The following is an 18,231-nucleotide window of genomic DNA, read 5'->3' on the forward strand; positions in this document are numbered from 1 at the left end:
CTAGAGAACCTACTACATACGCAACCGACTTGATTGTCTACATAACACCATAAAGAAGTGCCATGTGGAAGGTGAACTGAGTAATTCGATTATCCTTTGTAAGGAATAATTGGTTCACACGGATACTATCTTATTTGTAGATCTATTGCGAAGGCCTGATTAGAATAGCCTGTAGGATAGCCTAGCTCTTTTACTACTGGTACCGCACATCGAGTCTAAATGTATCACTTGCTATACTTCCAGCAAAAGTCTCAAGTCTCTCAGGAATTTCGCGTCGTAGGTTTCAAAAAGTCCTTCAATAAGCAAGAAAAATTCTTTGGATTTCATGACACCTTTCCACCAGTACCAAAAAAGATAAAAAACGAACCCCCCTGCATATGATGGCGCCTCAAATATATACCAATTCAGTGAAGAAACTGGTACAAGATCAACGTGAAATGTGAGGAGACAAGGGAGGTAGAAACAACGTTGAGGAATATGTTTTGACTGGCTTATGAAGCTCCATGCAAATCAGATTCCCGCTGATTGACCAGATAAAAAAACTATTCCAGATCAAAGCGTTTGCGGCGTGCCGTGCAATGACATTAAGGCTTTCAGAACTTTGTCTTGGTCCAAGCTGTCTCTGCTAGACCGATCTGAAGAACGTAAAAACAGATAGGATGTGTTTCAGGCGGTAGATTGCTTTCTCAGATAGAACCAAGATTGAATACTAACCCTGTAATTTTCTGAATCATATACTACATAGTATCTCTCATGGCCTTTCATGCCAACTACAAGTCCGCTCGATATGAGTCAGCGAGTCTTGAATCTCTCGAAAAACCATGACTCAAAAACTTACAGCTGAATGATGATTTCCCTGAGCCTGGTGTGATGAACGAATAACGATAGGTGTCATCAGGAAGCACGCCTTCAGGTACCAATTGAGCTTCAGGAGTGAAACACCAGGGGCGCTTATCACTAGCTGTGAAGCATAAGTCATTCATCTGACTGATTGAAGTCTTTGGGATCTTTAAGAGGTGGCGGTTTACACTCCAATCCGGATTATTCTTGGCAAAATCATCAGCATCCCAAATTGCACCCGGTATCTCAGCTAAATACTTGGCAAATAGGTCATCGGATAGAGATGGTCCAAGTGTGAGACCTAGGGTTGATCAACCTTTTTAGAATAAATCTATCGACTTGAATCTTTATGATTGTGGTGAAAGTTGTCAAGCTTACCAGTATCAAATATACCTCGGATTGGGCCTGAACTTAGCTCTACTTTTCCATAAGTTACGTCGACCGTCCAATCCCACCAACTACGGAATGATTAAAACATCATTTATCAATTCATTGTAGTGCGGCTGCATAATATTGAGAAATTCATGGAAAATACCCACTATCCATCTGTTTGGCAACTATACCAATAGATCTGGCCAATAAATAGTGAAGGTTCAATGCCGCCAAATGTAATAAGTCCATTTTTTTCTGGTGTCATCGAGCGTGTGGGTTTGAAGGAGACCTAGCGTACAACATGCGCAGAAATGTACAGGTCAATAGCATGCAGAACCTCATCAGAGACGTAAAACTCACCGAGAACATGTTCTTTTCAAGAAAACCACCACTCCACATGTACGCCATCAGTGTTTGATTTTCGATCACCGAGGGATCCTTACGCGGAACAGGATTTAATCCTATTTGCCCGTCGTAACCGTCAAGTCCCTGAAGTGATGCCGCGAGCGAAGTGTCACGCGATAGTCACAGCATAATGGCTATTATTCTCTTGACTCACAATACGTGAGAAAAATCAAGAAGCAGTGTTCATCACTTACAACGGAAGTGGTAGCGTTTCCGATGGTCATGTTTGGTATCTCGATTCGTGCACCCCCATTCCCCGACTCAAAGGTGATGGTGTCATTAACGTAAGACCCGTCTACATACCCTACTCCATAGTTGATGTGCATGTGCAAGTTTAGATTGACCGTCGATTTAGTCGCAACGTAAGGTGTTATGGCTCCACACCATGCTACAAAAGAACCGGTATCAAGGGCCAAATCGCGGAATTGAGGTGGTTGGCCTATGCCCATCGGGACGGTGTAGAGGTTGATGGTATTCGTCAAGGGAACCGATACTTTCGACCGTGCCACAACTCCGTGGCTTACTAGAGCATGACTTGCAAACCACACTTTCCAACGGAAGTTCATACTCAAAATTTTGTTGGAAATCGCACCACACAAAGTCAAAAGAAATCTACTGGCAACTATTAGAGTAAGTCTGCGACGATTTTCGCAATGCTTGAAAAATATAAAGAGGAGAAAGAATGATATAAGTGACTTATATTTATCGTAGGCCAGAGATGAGGTTAAATCCAGATGCAAATAAGATTGGCTCAGCAGGACTCAGCTTGTTATCCAGCTAATTAAAACCTTTTGTATTTGTTGCAGTTCGTCGCAATAATCAACTCTGAAGGTCGCGCGTATCATCGGAGCCTGTCAAAAGAATTGCATATATTCCTATATATTCGTATATGTCAAATCGGTCACCAATAATAGATACCGCCGCGTATGTATTTTTGGAAGGCTCTCCACTTTCCTTGAGGATTTTTCATCTTTTTTTGGGTGGTTTTTAAATTTTGACTATGATTAACAATCTAGGTCATCAGCCCCACCTTGAAAATCACGAATATATCTGATAAATCATGAGACGTGCTTGATGAAAAAACCATTCAATGAGGAGCTCACAGGGCCTAATATTAGACAACAGGTGATGATATGCGTTTGAATGAGGGTAATGTATTCGTCACGGAAGCAATCGGTGCATCGACGGGGAATCAGAGGGAGCAGCGCGTAAAAGATCACGTCAGATTGCCACGTTTGGAAGTATAGTGGAAAGACTCGCTCGATTATCGATAAGCATTGGCTCAGCATCCAAGAAATGATAAGGATGAGGCCGCGTGCGATGGCTGCGCGCCGCTAAACTTATCAATTTTTGGGCTCTACGCTACACACCACTCATTCTGCCACGCTCCCAAGCACCTCGAAAGATGCGCATGGAATAGGGCTATCAGATGAGCTTGGTCTGACCCCTGTAGCTTGGCTCACTGCGGCGTAAATCGCAAAGGCGCAAAAAGTTTTTTGGGCCCCCAAGGCCCAATTCCGACCTTTGATTTTGGCTAGTTTTGGGCTTTACACTTGAATATCTCGGGAATTATCGGTGCTATGGGGTTAAAAGTTAGGGCATATGAAAGCTCTGCTTCTTGCGCTTCTTTTGTGCTCCTGTAGCAAAAGAGAAGTGTGATTTTGTACCAAAAAGATTTGTTACAAAAAGGTTGGAATCTACGTCACTATTACCTTTGCTAGAAAGGTTGACACCTTGGGCCCGTTTTTTTTTATTTTTTTTGGCTGCGCCCGCAGCACTGCGCTGCAGCCGCCTCTCAATCCACTTGAAATCGGGCAACAGTCACATCCGTCACCTTTGTCACCGCTCTCGTTTCCTCCATTCAACGATTCAACCTCTCGATCAAGCCATTTCAACAAGCGTTATTATATGGATTCTATGCCCAATGCTGCCAGGCAATCCAACAAGCTTTAGTACATTGACTCTATGCCCGATGTGGGTATAAACCTTTTGATTGGATTAATAGAGACTGAATGATCTTTACTATCATCAATACTATCAATTTCTCAGTTTGCTTCTTCAAGATGCTCGAGTTAGAAGTTGTAGAGATGTGATGTGGCTTGTTTGCATGAGCAACTGATTTTTTGTTGAAAATTTCTCAACTATTATTCGCGTTCTCTTGTTATCAAGTGAACAATCTTTGGAATCAATCACTTGATTGAAATTGATAACTTGCTTTGAATCAAAAAAAAAAGACAACTCAAGACAATTTAAAAGTGAGATAGGAGGTGACAGAGACTTCACTTGACTTGTTCTTTGTGAGAATGATACAAAAACTTCACTGTATCATACAAAAACTCTTCACGGGTTCCTTGGAAGAACGATTCACAAAAAGCGATTCATAAAAATCATTGTTTGTGCCAAGATGCAACAATTCAAAAAACACCGTTTATTCCAATTTGGGCACCGATTCTTTCCATGAAAGCTGACCCCAAGTTTCTTCGAAGTCTGGCGAGGTTGAAGCTTGAGTGGAATGGCAAGGTGTTTATTGGAGGGAATGAAAGCGGTGACGAATGTCCATGTTGCTTGATTTCAAGTGGATCAAGAGGCAGCTGCAGCGCAGTGCTGCGGCAACACCTGAAGCGACCCGCTTTGATCCGCTTTTCGGCGGGTTTTTTGTAGAGGGGCGGTATACCGCTACATAGTACAGACGAAGATCACCCTCGATCCGCTTTGGAAAAAGACCCGCTACATGGGTAACAGAGCGCGGCGCCTATCGGCGCCGCCCCTCGCTCCACTTCATCAGATTTGAGCGTAATGGAGCGGCACGAGGCAAGAATATATTCACAATTTTTTTTCAATTATTCACATGCAAGAAAGGTATATGTACAATATGACAGAATAAAACAAGATCAAATATCATATATAAATAAGTTATCAAAGAGCGACTAGAAATATAAGTCAGAGAAGAGAGTCAGAAATTAACGAGTGACATGATAAAAGAAAAGATAGAAAAGACAAGGGAAGGTAAGATGATAGAAAGATAAAGTAAGAGATCAGAAAATAAATCAACTATTAATGAGAGTAAAAGAAAAGTAAAAATACAAAAAGATAAAAAGATAAGAAAAGGATCAGAAAAAGATGATCGATCAGATTGATTAAGAAATTGTTTTTTTGTGAGCATGTTTTTCAAACAACACCAAATAGTCAAGGCTGTCAGAGAACTTGTCATTGGTTGAGATACCTGATCTCAGCCATTCTCTACATCCAACAGCCCGCGAAATAGTTTTAGGTTTTAATGACCCGCGTCCAGGAACGGCAATGTCGGCCGCCGAAGAGAAAGTACGCTCCTGTGCACAGGTAGTACCGGAAATGGTGAGGTAGTCACAGGCAAGTGTGGCAAGTACCTTGAAGTCAGAAGCATTTTCCTGTCACAAATAAAGAGAAGGGGATGAGTCAGCTGTTCAAGACAGGATTGAAAAGAAGACAAACAAACCTTCCACCAAATCAGCTCCTGTTGTCCAGGAACAATCAGATTGGTGCCTTGAAGATAAGACTCGAGTTTGCCCAAACGGATTGATTCAGAAGATTGAAACGTGGCAGTTGAGGTGAACAAGTCGAAGTGATCGACTTCGTCATTCAAACCTGGAGAGGGAGTTGGGGCTGGGGTAGAGGCTGGGGTGACTGGCCAACTTCTCAAAGCTGACTCAAAGGCTTCTTCAATGAGGCGCCTGGCATGTCCAGCATAGTCTTTGTAGTGCAACTCAAAGAATCAGAGGCAGTATTTTGGGTTGAGAACAGTTGCCACGATGATCAGGTCAGAAGCCAAAACTTCGTTCTGATAAACCGCGAGTTGACTTAGCATGACTTCCATCATGCGAACGAGACTTGGGAAGGTTGACGTGGTGAGTGTGTTGTTCAAGGACTGGATGACCCAAAGGTACTCTGCTAACATCATTGAACCTGTTATGGTATTACCTTCCATGCGCTTGGTTGAAACGCGGAAAACCTGAATGAGATGAATAAGACACCCAATAAGTATTGGGTTAGAACGTGAGATGGTTAATGGGACTTACCTCTAAGACCTTGCATAGTGATTCCACAGCATCCCATTCGTCCATCGCCATCATGATACCACCGTAGTATCTTGTTTTACGGTCAGCAATGAGGATGGATTCAACCACCTAGAAAAGATATATGGGTCAGTTGGTGCATATTGTTCAGCAGGTGACAAAAACACTTACATCGCGGGCAGCCACCAGTGCAGAATACATTGCAAAATCGATGTTCCACCTGACACCCCACCCAGCAATCGGACCAGGACCATGGTAGTTCATTTGCTTGGCGCGCGCTTGAAATTCACCACGTCTTGCATTGCTACGAGTGAGTAAGGCATTGAATTCCTTCAACTAGAAAGGAATTGATGTCAGCTGGGTCAAACCTTACAAAAAACGGTTGAGAGATACAATAAAAATGCTTACCTTCATAGCACCCTTCACAACAATGCACCCATCGGTTGGAACATCCTCATACGTTGGATAATCTTCGGTGTCTTCCTCTTCATCATGTGATCTTCTGGTACTGGCTTGTGGATCAAGGATTTTGTCGTTGTCATTGGATTCGTCGTAGTTGATTGCGTCCTCAGTCAAGTCGTCATTGAGGGTCACAATGGGAACGGGGACATAAGCGTTAGGCGGGGTAGTAGGCTTGATGTGTCCAGCCGCTAGACCCAAGACTTTTAAACCTTTCTTGACCACCAAACCCAACTTGTGTGCGTAACAGCGGACATGATTCACCGATGAGTCCCAATCAACAGGATCATCACATTCAGAGAACATAACCTCCATCTCCCAAGCCATCGTGTTATTAGATGAACCGGAGTCTGTTGCCTGACCTATCATGTAATAGAAGGAGATTAAAAAGGAAATTATACAAACAATGTCAGTAATTAGAAGATGACATCGAAAAGGAAGGGTGAGAGCAGATCAAGATAAGATACTTATTTTTTTATGGAGTCCATGTGTGATCAGAAACCGTGCCACCGGTTGGGCTAAGAGGTAGCCAAATTTGTTCCACACGACGAGTTTCAAAGTAAGGTGGACTGTTCTGTACCTCCATTCTTGGTTGATAAAGTTGGCTGAAACACCTATGAAGGCGTATTGATTACCTTTGGTAGTCCAAACATTGTGTTGAAGAGAAAACTTTCCAGTGTTTTTCTATCACAAAGAAAACACGGTTAGATCAAACATATAGGTGAAATGAAAGAGACGACAGAGACAATTACTTACTGAGACTAATGCAATAGCAGCTGAGCTCAAGCTCTGATACAACTCCTTTGCAACACTAGCAGCCCATGTTGGAGTCCTCAAGTCAGCGCGTCAATTAGCCAGCTTGAAAGCTGCTCGGAGAGGCAAGTCATAGAATCGATTAAACGGAAGTGCATGTTTCATGATCCACAACACCAAGACGGTGTTGCACAGGTCTACACTGAACGTAGCTTGTGAGAGGAAGGAGTCAAGAGTTGGTTGAGTAGTGAGATCGGTTGATGTGGCGGCATTTGCTGCTTGCTCTTGAGCCCAGGTAGGAGGTAACTTGCAGCCGGCCTTGATCGCATGAGATCTTCGAGGGCAGGCAGAGCGCCCATTGGCGCCATCACGGTGAGCGTACAGATTGTAGTGGGTGCGAAGGCCACGTATGAACGTGCCCTTGCACCACCTACACTCGAAAGAACGGGGATTGTCACCTTTCTAGAGATTGACGAAAAGAAGGAAACGAAAAGAAAAGAGTAAATAGATGAAAAAAGAAGGAAATGAAAAGAAAAGAGTAAATAGATGAAAAAAGAAGAAACAAAGGAAAAAACCCACCTTGCCCTTGATATGGGTTGGCGGATGGAAGTACTCCAGCAACTGAGAAACCCGGCCTTTTTGAGCGCGACGAACGCCTGATGACTCGACAATTTCGATCTCGGAGTCCTGATTAATATTGATACAATTGGGTATTCCGGTCTGGAAGGTATTGAAGAAATGTTGAACGTCAGTCTCCAAGGTTGACAACAGTATAAGAAAAAAATCAAGACAAGATTGTAACCTACTGGTATACCCACCGCTTTCTTTGCCTTCTTTGCTGGCCCTCGCGGCAAGCCTGCTGAAGCAGCTGAGTCCCTTGGGCGACCCTTACCCTTTGCACAAGACTTCTTCGACTTCTTGACCAACTTTTTTTTCTTTTTGGGTAACATCGCTAAGAAATCCTTGGCTTGAGTAATTTCAACAACAGATTCATAATCAGAGTCATTGTTAACGGTTTTGGAATCAAACGAGCTATCAGGATTGAGACTGAGATCGATTTTGGGTAAGTTGCTTTCGCTGTTACTAATTGAAGGACGATGAACAGAGAGTCGCGAATCAGGAGACTGGATAACATAGCCCGGTTTAGGAGCAGGAGGACTACGAGAACAAAGAACAGGACCAGAAGATGGAGGAGCAAGGTTTGAATTCGACGGAGCCATAGTAGTATCAAGGATAATTCTTTCGATAATCGAGATCGAAGACAGAAAGAGGAAGATAACGAAATGGTAAGTCAGATTTCAAGTTTAGTATATATGGTAAGATGATTACTGATATATAGTTGCGCGTGCTCCAAAGGATGAGGTGAAAAAGAAAGCTTACCTTATATAGGAATCATGAGAGTTGTAAGCACCCTCGTTCTGGTCTTATCAAATTGAAGAAGGAAAGAGGGTGCTGACGTCAGTTCAGATTACAACTAAAAGTGCGATAAGATGGAAGGAAGGGCAAACCACAATCTTACTTTGTGTCGAAAGCCAAACAGTTGGGATATGAGGAGCGTTGATTTGGTGCAGATTGGTCCATCAATGGAGTATATTCGAACGATTTTGGCCAAGTTTTGAAGGGATTTGGCAATGGTGGCTAAGATTTGACGTGATCAAACCTGCGGAGATAGTGAAATGGGGTGGTGGAAGTGGCATCTGGGTCGTATGGGAGGGATGGGGGAGGTCGAAGTGTGTCTAATAGTGGCAGTAGGTGTCCATCTGGCATGAACCGCTGCAAACCACTCTGAGAGGTGCCTGCGGGGCGTAAAATTGACCCGCCTCGCTAATGACCCGATCGGCTATGTAAAAAATCTCAGACTGAGAGCGGTGGCGGGTCGGCTGTAGCCTGATCCTCAAAATACATGTAGCGCCTGCGGGGTATACCGCCCCGCCGGCGCTCCGCACCCGCTTTTTGCAGTGGGCCGCCTCAAGTGTTGCTCGCAGTCCATCTTGAAGCAGACTACATAATGAGAGTGACATATCTCCAAACTGTGATGTCACTCGTATTGCCCAAGCACTGGGGGCTCTCTAAACCATACAATCTGAGAAAGAATATGTACCTGTGACCACTCTTCTCTTGAAGAACAACAGCCTTGACTTTTGACAGAATGCATTGAGGGGCATGTCATTACCAAACCCAGCATACTTACGAAGTCATCTGATCAATGCATGAAGGGAAGTCACTGTGCTCATAGCGCACGACCACATCAGTGATTAAAGGCAGGGCGGTTAATCAGAGTGAGCCGTTTTGGGATCAATTCTTGAGCTTACTTAGTCAACATCTTTAGAATCACTCGCCTCCAGGCGCGCTAGGATGTCAATGAAGTGAAGTATACACAACTTTGAACAGAGTCGAAGTAAAGGGCTTAGCGGAAGCACAGAAGGCGGTATTCTTGAAAAAGTCTGAGGTGAGGGGTGCAACTTAGCAGGAAAACTTCTCAGCTGACCAACTGTGCAAAGCTCACACTTATCATACATGTCAAAAAAGCGTCTCTTAAACAGTAGATCAAAGGCTATGATCACTACCTGTGTTGAATAGGACAACGACATCAAATAAGGGATCTAATCTCAAAAGGTAATTACGGCGGAAGACCGTGACTTCACCAAGGACCTCAAAAGGATGAAAAAATGGCACTTCGAAGACAAGGTCACGTTGATCATCATGATATAAAATTGAAAAATATGATACAATTATAAAAATATGTATTCCAATTCCTAATTCCAATAAACATAACACAAATCACATAACATATCTACCAAGTATTTCGCCACATAGAGGACCCAACAGATGATTCACCATATTCAGAAGAGTAAGAAATATTGTTTGCATGGCATTCATCTACTACTCCACTCTTGATTTCAGGCTTTTCTTCATTTCCAACCCAAAGTTGTAAAGCTTCTCCAACATCTTCACCATCAGCCACCACAAATCCGCGATGCTTCAAACGTGGTTTGAGAATAGAAGTTGGGACTGTTTGAAAGTCTTCATCATCTGGTGAAGGAAATGTGAACAGAAATGGAAAAAAATAGAATAAATCATCTTACTGATTGTTGAAATGATTGAAAGAAAATCAGAATGAAAAAGTAAACAAATAACTTACCTTTGGCCAAGCCCTTCCCTTTTCCTTTAGATTCAACCATTTCTTCTTCCTCAGGCTCCTCCGGAATAGTGTAGAGTACTCTCTTGAGGGGCTTGAATGGGGGCAAGACGAAGTACTATAATGCGAAGTAGGAAAACACGGTGAAAACTGATGAGCTCCAGGGAATCAAGAAGAATGGCAAACACGATTTAGAAACACTCACCAAGTCTATTAAATCAAGTTCCGTGATGCAAACTTTCTTGATACCGCCTTTGATGATTAGATCGGGTTTTCGATGAGGAGATTGGACGCTGCCGTCGGGGTTCATAACCAATGGTGGTCCAGAGTAGAGAGAAGGAGCTTCTGATTCAATACGAGTGGAGTCGGGAGTCTTGAATGATTTGGAGTACCAAGAAGAAAAGTAAGAGGAAACGCAAAGTGGAGAGAGATAAGTCAGCAAGTGAATAGAAGATCAAAAATGATAAGTGGATACATCTACAATACTCACCATAGGAAGGAAGGCAGATCCTTTGGAGAAAGCATTTCTGATAGGGCTTCTGATGCGCAGGGGGCGCTCCAAAATTGGTGATGGTAGAGGGTCCTCGAGGTTGAACATCGCCAGTCTAGCTGGGGAGAGACCACCGAATTCCAACTCCAAAGAGCTTTGCTCGCTGCCTGAGGCATAGCTCTGGAGAAGCAAAAGAATAATAGTGAGAAAGTGAAACGGGAAAGGATGAAAGGATGAAAGAGGTTCAGGAAGTGAATTAAAAGAAACAAGGACTCACTGCATCGGCATCATTGATATTGTTGGTGAAAACTTTCTTGATTCTAAAATTCTTAAGATTGAGGGCAGGAGGCCGCATCGTGATAGTGATCAATCAAAAGGTTGTAGACGAGAAGTTTTGAAGGGAGACGGAAGGGACGGAATATGGAGTTGGGAGCCAAAGTGGTGAGTTGTGGAAAGGTCTCTGAGTAAGAGACACAACCGATACAAGCTAAATGGTGACTGGGAGGATCAGCATCAGTATCAGCTTTGCCACATTTCTTATGTCATCCAGCATTAACAATAATGCAAGTACATTAATTTATCATTTGTACTCCAAATAATGAAGTCGAAGCTGTACAAAATGATTGTGATGCCTACTTTACCAATTTCCAGCATTAATTCGTCAAAATAAAATGTTTGCCCTTAGGTTTCACCCTTACAATCCACTGAATGATCCCGAACATCCAACCCATAATTCCTATCCCTTGGATTGTTGAGCATCAAGGATTCATAGCTTCAATATATGCCTATTGAATGTTTGGTGAGCTTGGCTTTCAGCTCTTTATCTTGCCCACAATTCGGGTACTGATCCCTTCATCACCTAAAATACTTTGACCATATCTGTTTACATTCATTATACCCAAAATAAGAAAACAAAAGCAATCAAGAAATATTTGCTATATTGTCAAACACCAGAATCCTCTTTTTGACAGGAGCTACATGCCTCAAGTCTTGTATCCTGGTTTGATGATCCTAAAATTTTGTCAATCAATCAAGACTTTGACCACGATTGATTAGCAGTCCAAAGATTTCAAACCCTTGGCTATCAAACATATTGTCAGCAGCTCCTTTGGCACGTCGTTTTCAGACATTTGGTTGAACAAAGTCAGTATCCAGTCGTTTTTTGGTCTGGGGTCAAAAAGGTTTTCAAACAAATGTTAGATGAAAGCTTTTGCCCGTCTAAAATCTGTTTTGATGCTTTCAGAGACGTCTCACACGTCATTTTGCAATCTTAAGACGCCCGAAATGACAATCTAGACTCTAGAGAGTCCCTCTCATATCAGTCAGCAATCTGGAACTGGTTATCCTTTTGATTACTCCAGATCCTCCTGACATCGAGTGGCTAGATGTCCTGTACTTCTGATATTAGTTACCTACAGTCTGTACAAATGTTCCTATGCCTCCGAGCCTCTTCCGAAGGGTGCAATGGTAGAAAGATATCTTTTTAGTGGCGTCCCCATAAAGGGATTGAGCGTGCAAGTCATGCTTGAGAGAGGGACTATTCTCTGTGCGACATCCGATCTCTAGGCCATGATGCGATCAACAGTTCGAGTTGATCAAGCCTAACTTGGGATGCCATCGCTTTGATCGCATTCAAGCAGGATGCGTGTGCTTGCTCCTTCCAATCCAAGCTCGAAGCATTGTTTCTATCCTTCGGTAGTGCGACTAAACGCATCATCCAACATGTATGCGACTAGAGCGCGAAATATACAATTCAGGAGGAAATCGTATGTAGAAGAGTCAAGTCGCCTGACGATCAGTCTCCGGGAAGCGCAAATCACGTTTTTGCCCTTGAGGCAGCGGGTGTGTTGCTCCAGCTATAGTCAGGTCAAACGCAAGCCAGATTGCTTTGGTATTGAGATATAATGCTTTGGATGCGGGTAATTGTTGGCTTTCTGGAGATTCGAAAGTGATTGGAAGTGCAATACGAAACATCCGTTGGACTCTGAGCCCTTCGCGCCACAAGATTGCACATCAACGTTGGGTTACAGACGTTTTGCATCGAAACATGGTGAGATAGATATGTAGGTAGCATGAAAAGTGTGAGCTGATGAGAATTGTGCGATCACTACAAATGGGACAAATTGTTCTTCAAGCCGACCGAAGACTTGAATGTCAGTGTGGCTAATATTTGAGGGTATTGGGAGTTTATGCCTTTTTTGACCCCAAATTTACACCTCTTCCTGCATCCCAATTCCCAAGTTCCAACTAACAGTTGAATCATACTTCACATCATGAAAAATCTTTGAGTTTGGATTCTCTTTGATTCTTTGTGCTAGTTTGAAGACAAATCCTGGTGTAAAAGATAGCACACAATGACCTCAGGGACTCACCTTTCTACCAACACTGGGCCAGCTGCGCTGCAACACGCTCCAGCCCAGTTAACCGCAAGCGCAGCTCATTTTCATACGGTCTCGGCGCGTCACGCCGTTAACGCAGCTGATTTTCAACATAAGGGTAAAACAAAATGACGTAGCGCAGCTCCATAGAGTTACGCTACGGGCGTTAACAGCTGCGTTTGTCGATTTCTGGAGGCACGCTGCGCACGCGTTACAGCTACCGCTACAGCGCCAAAGTCGTAGCATAAGACAGAACAGGAAAATAGTTGACAAGATTGTTGAATGAGAGTTTTGAAACTTTAAGTAAACAGATTTAAAGACAGTAAAGACTTAAATACTTGAATAAGACTTGAAATGAAAAAAAAAATTAAGAGAAACAAAGACAAATTCAATGCATGGGAATACCCATCACCTTGAAAACCTTTACAAGATCCTCAAACCCTAAACCAAGGTCTACCCCTTCTCTTAACCACAACCTGCTTGACACAAGCATCTCGATAGTCCGAGCTATCAAACTACCTCGGCTAGAGGCACGAATGTCCGAAGCACATGAGAAAATCCGTTCAGCGGCGCATGAAGAGCCTGTTGACGCTAAGTAATCTTTAGCCATGCGTGCCAGTACCCGATAGCTTTTTTCATGTTGCTGAACAGATTAATCAGATGGAATCAATCTCTGAAGGAATCAATCTATACCGTCACTATCTCCAATGATGAAGAAAGACTCACTTTCCACCATTGCAAACTTGCTTTGGGATCTTGAACGTTATAATCGTCTGCCTTCATTTTGTCAGCACCGCGTGAATAATTCTTCAAGGCCACATCTTCTGACTCTTCAATCTCGGGTTCGTCTTCGGAGTCACTATCAAAGATATCCGGCTTTGGCGACGAAGTTGATGGATTCTTTGATGATTTTGTTTGTTGGGAAGACTTTCCTGGGGCTTGAGCAGGTGCAGTAAGTTCGTATTCCCGGTGGAGACGTCGTAACATTGCCTCAGCATTCATAGTGACGGCAGAGTCGGGTCCAAACCACTTTCCAAAAAACTTCAGGCGGAAAACCGGGTAGAGAATGGTGGCCATGACCAGGGTCTCACACCCAAGCGCCTCGTTCAAATATTCAACCGTCTTCTCTTTCATCTTAGCCAGCATGGGATAGATTGCATCCGACGCGCTGAGTGGCTCGATTTTCTTCTCGAGTGAATTGCGGAGCTCCACGTACTTCGGGATGACCATACATCCCGTTGGTCCGTCACCTTCCATCTGAAGCGTTATCTTCATGAAAGGCTTGAGAAACATGTCATTTCGTATCAAAATGGGTTTGGATAAAAGAAAAAGGAACTTACTTCCAGTTCGTTATTGATCTTGCGAACTTGGGCCCATTCGGTAGTTGTCATTTCCATTTTGTGGAAATAGCCATATGGCTTCTTGTTCTTACGAGCAGGACGGTTCTTAGAATGAACGATGTTCAGATCATCTCGGCATAGTTGATCGATGACCTTGAAGGAAGAAGATGGAGTTAGTTTCAAGTGCAAATTATAAAAAACCTGTGATTACTGACCTCTCGAGCTAGCCACGCTTTGTGGCGGCTTTGGTACTTGATATTCCAACGGATCCCGTATCCCGCAATCAGGGATCCCTTGAAACCCTTCTGAACACTTACTCTTTCAAATTCCTTGCGCCAAGCTGCAGATCGAGTAATACGACGGGTTATGAAATCGACCTGGTTTTCAATTCAAAAATTAAAATGAAACCAATTAATACTGTACAAAGATAATAAATGCATGTTATTACCTTGCGCAATATAAAATCTACTTGATTAGCCTCACGACGGTGGGTGGGTTGCGCTTCATTGTCTTCGTTAAGCAATATTTCAGGACATTGTTCATCTTCAGCATCTGCGGCGTCCCACTCGCCCTCGTCATCAAGCTCAGCAACAATTACAGGTGGCGTTTCGAGGTCTTGTACGTCGTGTTCAATTGCTTCGTCTTCATCTTCAACACGGTTAGATCGAGGTCGGACACTAGAAGACGGTGGTATTATTTGTGGTTCTTCTGCCAATTCATCTTCGTCTTCCTCCTCAATTCGCTCGATAATGGGGAAATGGCCTCGATCGGACTCTTTAACCTTCAAAGGCGGAGGTGCCTTTACACCTAAAGCTGCCAAGCCTGCGTTGACAATCAACGCAAGCTTATGGCAAAAACAAAAAATATGCATAGTATGTGGGTCCCACTTGTACAAGGGCGCGGCTTTTTCGAGAAACTGATGGTGCATTTCCTGGGCCATGGTCTTATTGTTTGACCCAGAGTCAGTTGTCTGACAAAGCATGTGATACAATACATGAAGTCAGCATAAATCATAAATAAGGGAGAAATCGAAAGAAAGAACTTATCTTTTCAAAGAGCCCATGTTTTGCCAAAATATTCACCATGGGCTCTGCGAGCCAAGGCCCATGGTGATGCCACGTTATTAACTTGAGTGTGAGGTGGCGGACTCTGTAATTCCAGTCGTCATCTATGAAGGTCACTGCCCCTCCGATGAAAGCGTGGCGATTACCCTTTGTGGTCCACCCATCGTGAACAAGGTTGAATCTGGAATTGAGAGCCTGGTTTGTATGTATTAGTCAGGTAACATTACTCACCTTTAATTCAGCAAACACATTTTCCCTGAGAGATAAGTTGACCTGCTTGGCCTCTTCAGCAGCCCAACGTCGTCCATATAGATGGGCATCCTTTCGAAGGTATCGAATCATACCTCGAAGGATGGGGTCTTCCATTCGATTCCAAGGCTGAGCTTGGCGGATAAGCCATGTACAAGCCATTTGATTCAGTGTAAGGTTTGAGAAGGTGGTGGAGGGTGTGCTGACGACGAAAGAACTGATTGATCCCTTGCTCTTAGCAAGCGCTTGACGGGTTTCAGCAACCGATGGGGGAACAAAGTTAGGATTGTGCTGGCGAGCTTTGATTCGACCGGGGCAGCCAACGTCGGATCGGCCGTCTTGTGTAGATCCATCTCGATGGACTTTCAGGTTTCCGGTGAGGTTACTTAAACTGACTCTGACAGGATCGTCCCTGCCTCTCTTGCAGAAGCGACAGGGGTATGACAGCGGGGCTTTGGAAGGATCCTAGGACAACATGAATGAGTAATATAGTCAGTACTTTCGCTCGTTGTGAATGGAATTAAAATAACACAAGATATAAAACTGAAAAAAGGAACTCACGTCCGGTTTGCCTTTGCTGTCATGACAGTGGAACGGTGAGTCATAGTACCACTTGAGTTTCGAGCCTTCACTGTCGGGCATCTCAACCTTGCGCTTTTTGGCTTGAATCTTCTCATTCTCTTCGTCGGAATCAGCTCGCAACATTTCCTTCGTGATGTTTCCTGGTTGCTTCTTCTTCAATGCAAAATATCAACGTTAGTAATAGAATTGAAACTAGTGGAAAGAATTAGTCCAATTGTACTAACCTCGTTGCCTTTCAATGATTTTCTTTGGCCTTTACTTTTCTTTTTCTTGGTCTTGTTGGCCACCGGAGAAGATTGTGAGCTGGCTTCGAGTTCGGATTCAGCCTGAGTAACGTTACCTCCAACCACAGATTCATCATCAGAGGTGATGATGGTGGCAGAGGCTGATACGGAAGGTCGCTTGCGCTTGTTCTTAGTCTTTGCTAGGATGATGTCTTCGACAGAAACACGACGACGGGAATCCGGACTCGGTTGACACATTCCAGATTCGCTAGTTTGTTTGCAATTCCGCGACGGACGTTCGGCACTGCAGACATTATTCGGGTTCCCCAAGTGGGCAGGGAAAAATGATTGGGAGTATGATTTGTCATAAAATGGTCTATCACTCCACACCTGAGCCATAACACCCACACTACATATGTGTAGCAGGCTCAGTGAATATGTGGTTATCATGTACATACAGTTCTGCTCAGTTATCTGCTCATCAGGACAAGTTATTCATATGTAATACATGCTGTAACTTCTTTCAGATTGAAAAAAGCTTCCAAAAGATTGACTACATACACTGACTCAATGTTTTGGTGTGATCTCATCAACTCAACTGCATGTAACACACTTTCTGTTACTAAGACATAGCTTCAACAATATTGCCTGAGCAGCTACAGAATTATATGTAGTGAATTTTTGGGAAAAAAATTTCAAAGTCGAAAAAGTTACATGTCGTATAACATGTGATTTATTTATTCTGATGGGCAAAAAACTGAGCAGACCTGTATGTACATGATAGACAACTATTGACTTAGCTTGCTGCACATATGTAGTGTGGGTGAAATGGCCCAGGTGTGCAGTATTAGATTCTTTTATGAAAAACTGTACTATTAATCATTTTCCTCTGCCAAATTGGGGAAGTTGAATGATGTTTACAGTGTCGGAGGTTACTGAGGACATCTTGGACTAGATGTTGATAAGAGAGATATCCAAATTGAAAAAACGGGATAGTTATTGATGGTAGTGGATCAGGATAAGAAATGAGATAAGAGTGGAATCAGAATCGGATGGAAATGAAGATTGGGGGAAATACTATACCTTGAATACAGTCCAATACGTTTGATTTCTAGTTAGCGTGAGCGTGGCCATTGAGTCCCTGGCCTCTCGTTTAGGCCTAATACATTGATATAGAGGCCACATTGGGATATTTAGTGCTGGTTTGTGATCGTTTGGCGAGAGGGGGTGGCATGAAGGTTCCAATTTGGGAAGTATCACCATGTATCATGGTGATTCATACCAAATTGAGCTCTGACCCGGCACGGGCGCTAACGGTGCCGGATATCGGGGCTACGTTTGTCGGAGCGTAGCTTATTGGAAAAATCGACTTTTGTCAGGGCCCCGTAGCGCAACTCCGTCCCCGCCCAAAACGTTACGCTCCGAAGGAGCGCAGCGCATGATAAAATCCGCTGCGCCGCGCTGCGTCCCAGCTACGGCTAACTCAGCTGACCCAGTGTTGTTTCTACCAGACGCAGTGACGGGCCCATTAGTTGCCTCACAACCCTTATTTTTTCTTACTAACTTGTGGCTAGATAGATCAAACTTGTTTCAGGACAGTGTGTTTTTATGCCCTAGGGCCAGGTATTGCACTATAAATACATTCAATTAAAAAAAAGGCACGTACAAAACGAGAAAGACAACAACAAGACCCCCCATCACAAGTCAAAAGACAAAAATATATATAAGAAGATAAAGCAATAGTAGGCAGAACAACATGATATAAGTCTCAACATTTGACCTGCAAGTCTTGCCACGTGAGAAACAAAAAAAAACATGACAAAAGAACTAAAGAAAGTTACATGAAGCTTGGGGATATCTGTGTCTTCAGCTCAAGACTGGGTA

The 18,231-nt window shown here is 43.4% G+C and overlaps 2 protein-coding genes across 2 annotated transcripts; both read right to left on the bottom strand.

The window, feature by feature from the left end:
* Positions 1-593: 593 nt before the first annotated feature.
* MELLADRAFT_89465 (aspartic peptidase A1) lies at positions 594-2,183 on the bottom strand (the record flags this gene model as incomplete). The annotated part of the gene is made up of 7 exons (XM_007412407.1): positions 594-635; positions 715-770; positions 839-1,141; positions 1,219-1,298; positions 1,380-1,501; positions 1,573-1,701; positions 1,812-2,183. The coding sequence occupies 7 exons, from the start codon at positions 2,181-2,183 to the stop codon at positions 594-596; spliced, it is 1,104 nt and encodes a 367-aa protein (XP_007412469.1).
* A 7,492-nt stretch (positions 2,184-9,675) lies between these two features.
* Positions 9,676-10,865, bottom strand: MELLADRAFT_108555 (uncharacterized protein; the record flags this gene model as incomplete). The annotated part of the gene is made up of 5 exons (XM_007412406.1): positions 9,676-9,914; positions 10,024-10,138; positions 10,226-10,393; positions 10,511-10,690; positions 10,788-10,865. 5 exons carry the CDS (start codon positions 10,863-10,865, stop codon positions 9,676-9,678), a joined length of 780 nt encoding a protein of 259 aa, XP_007412468.1.
* Positions 10,866-18,231: the final 7,366 nt, after the last annotated feature.

This window comes from Melampsora larici-populina (genome assembly GCF_000204055.1).
Source record: "Melampsora larici-populina 98AG31 unplaced genomic scaffold MELLAscaffold_30, whole genome shotgun sequence".
In the NCBI taxonomy this organism is placed as follows: domain Eukaryota; kingdom Fungi; phylum Basidiomycota; class Pucciniomycetes; order Pucciniales; family Melampsoraceae; genus Melampsora; species Melampsora laricis-populina.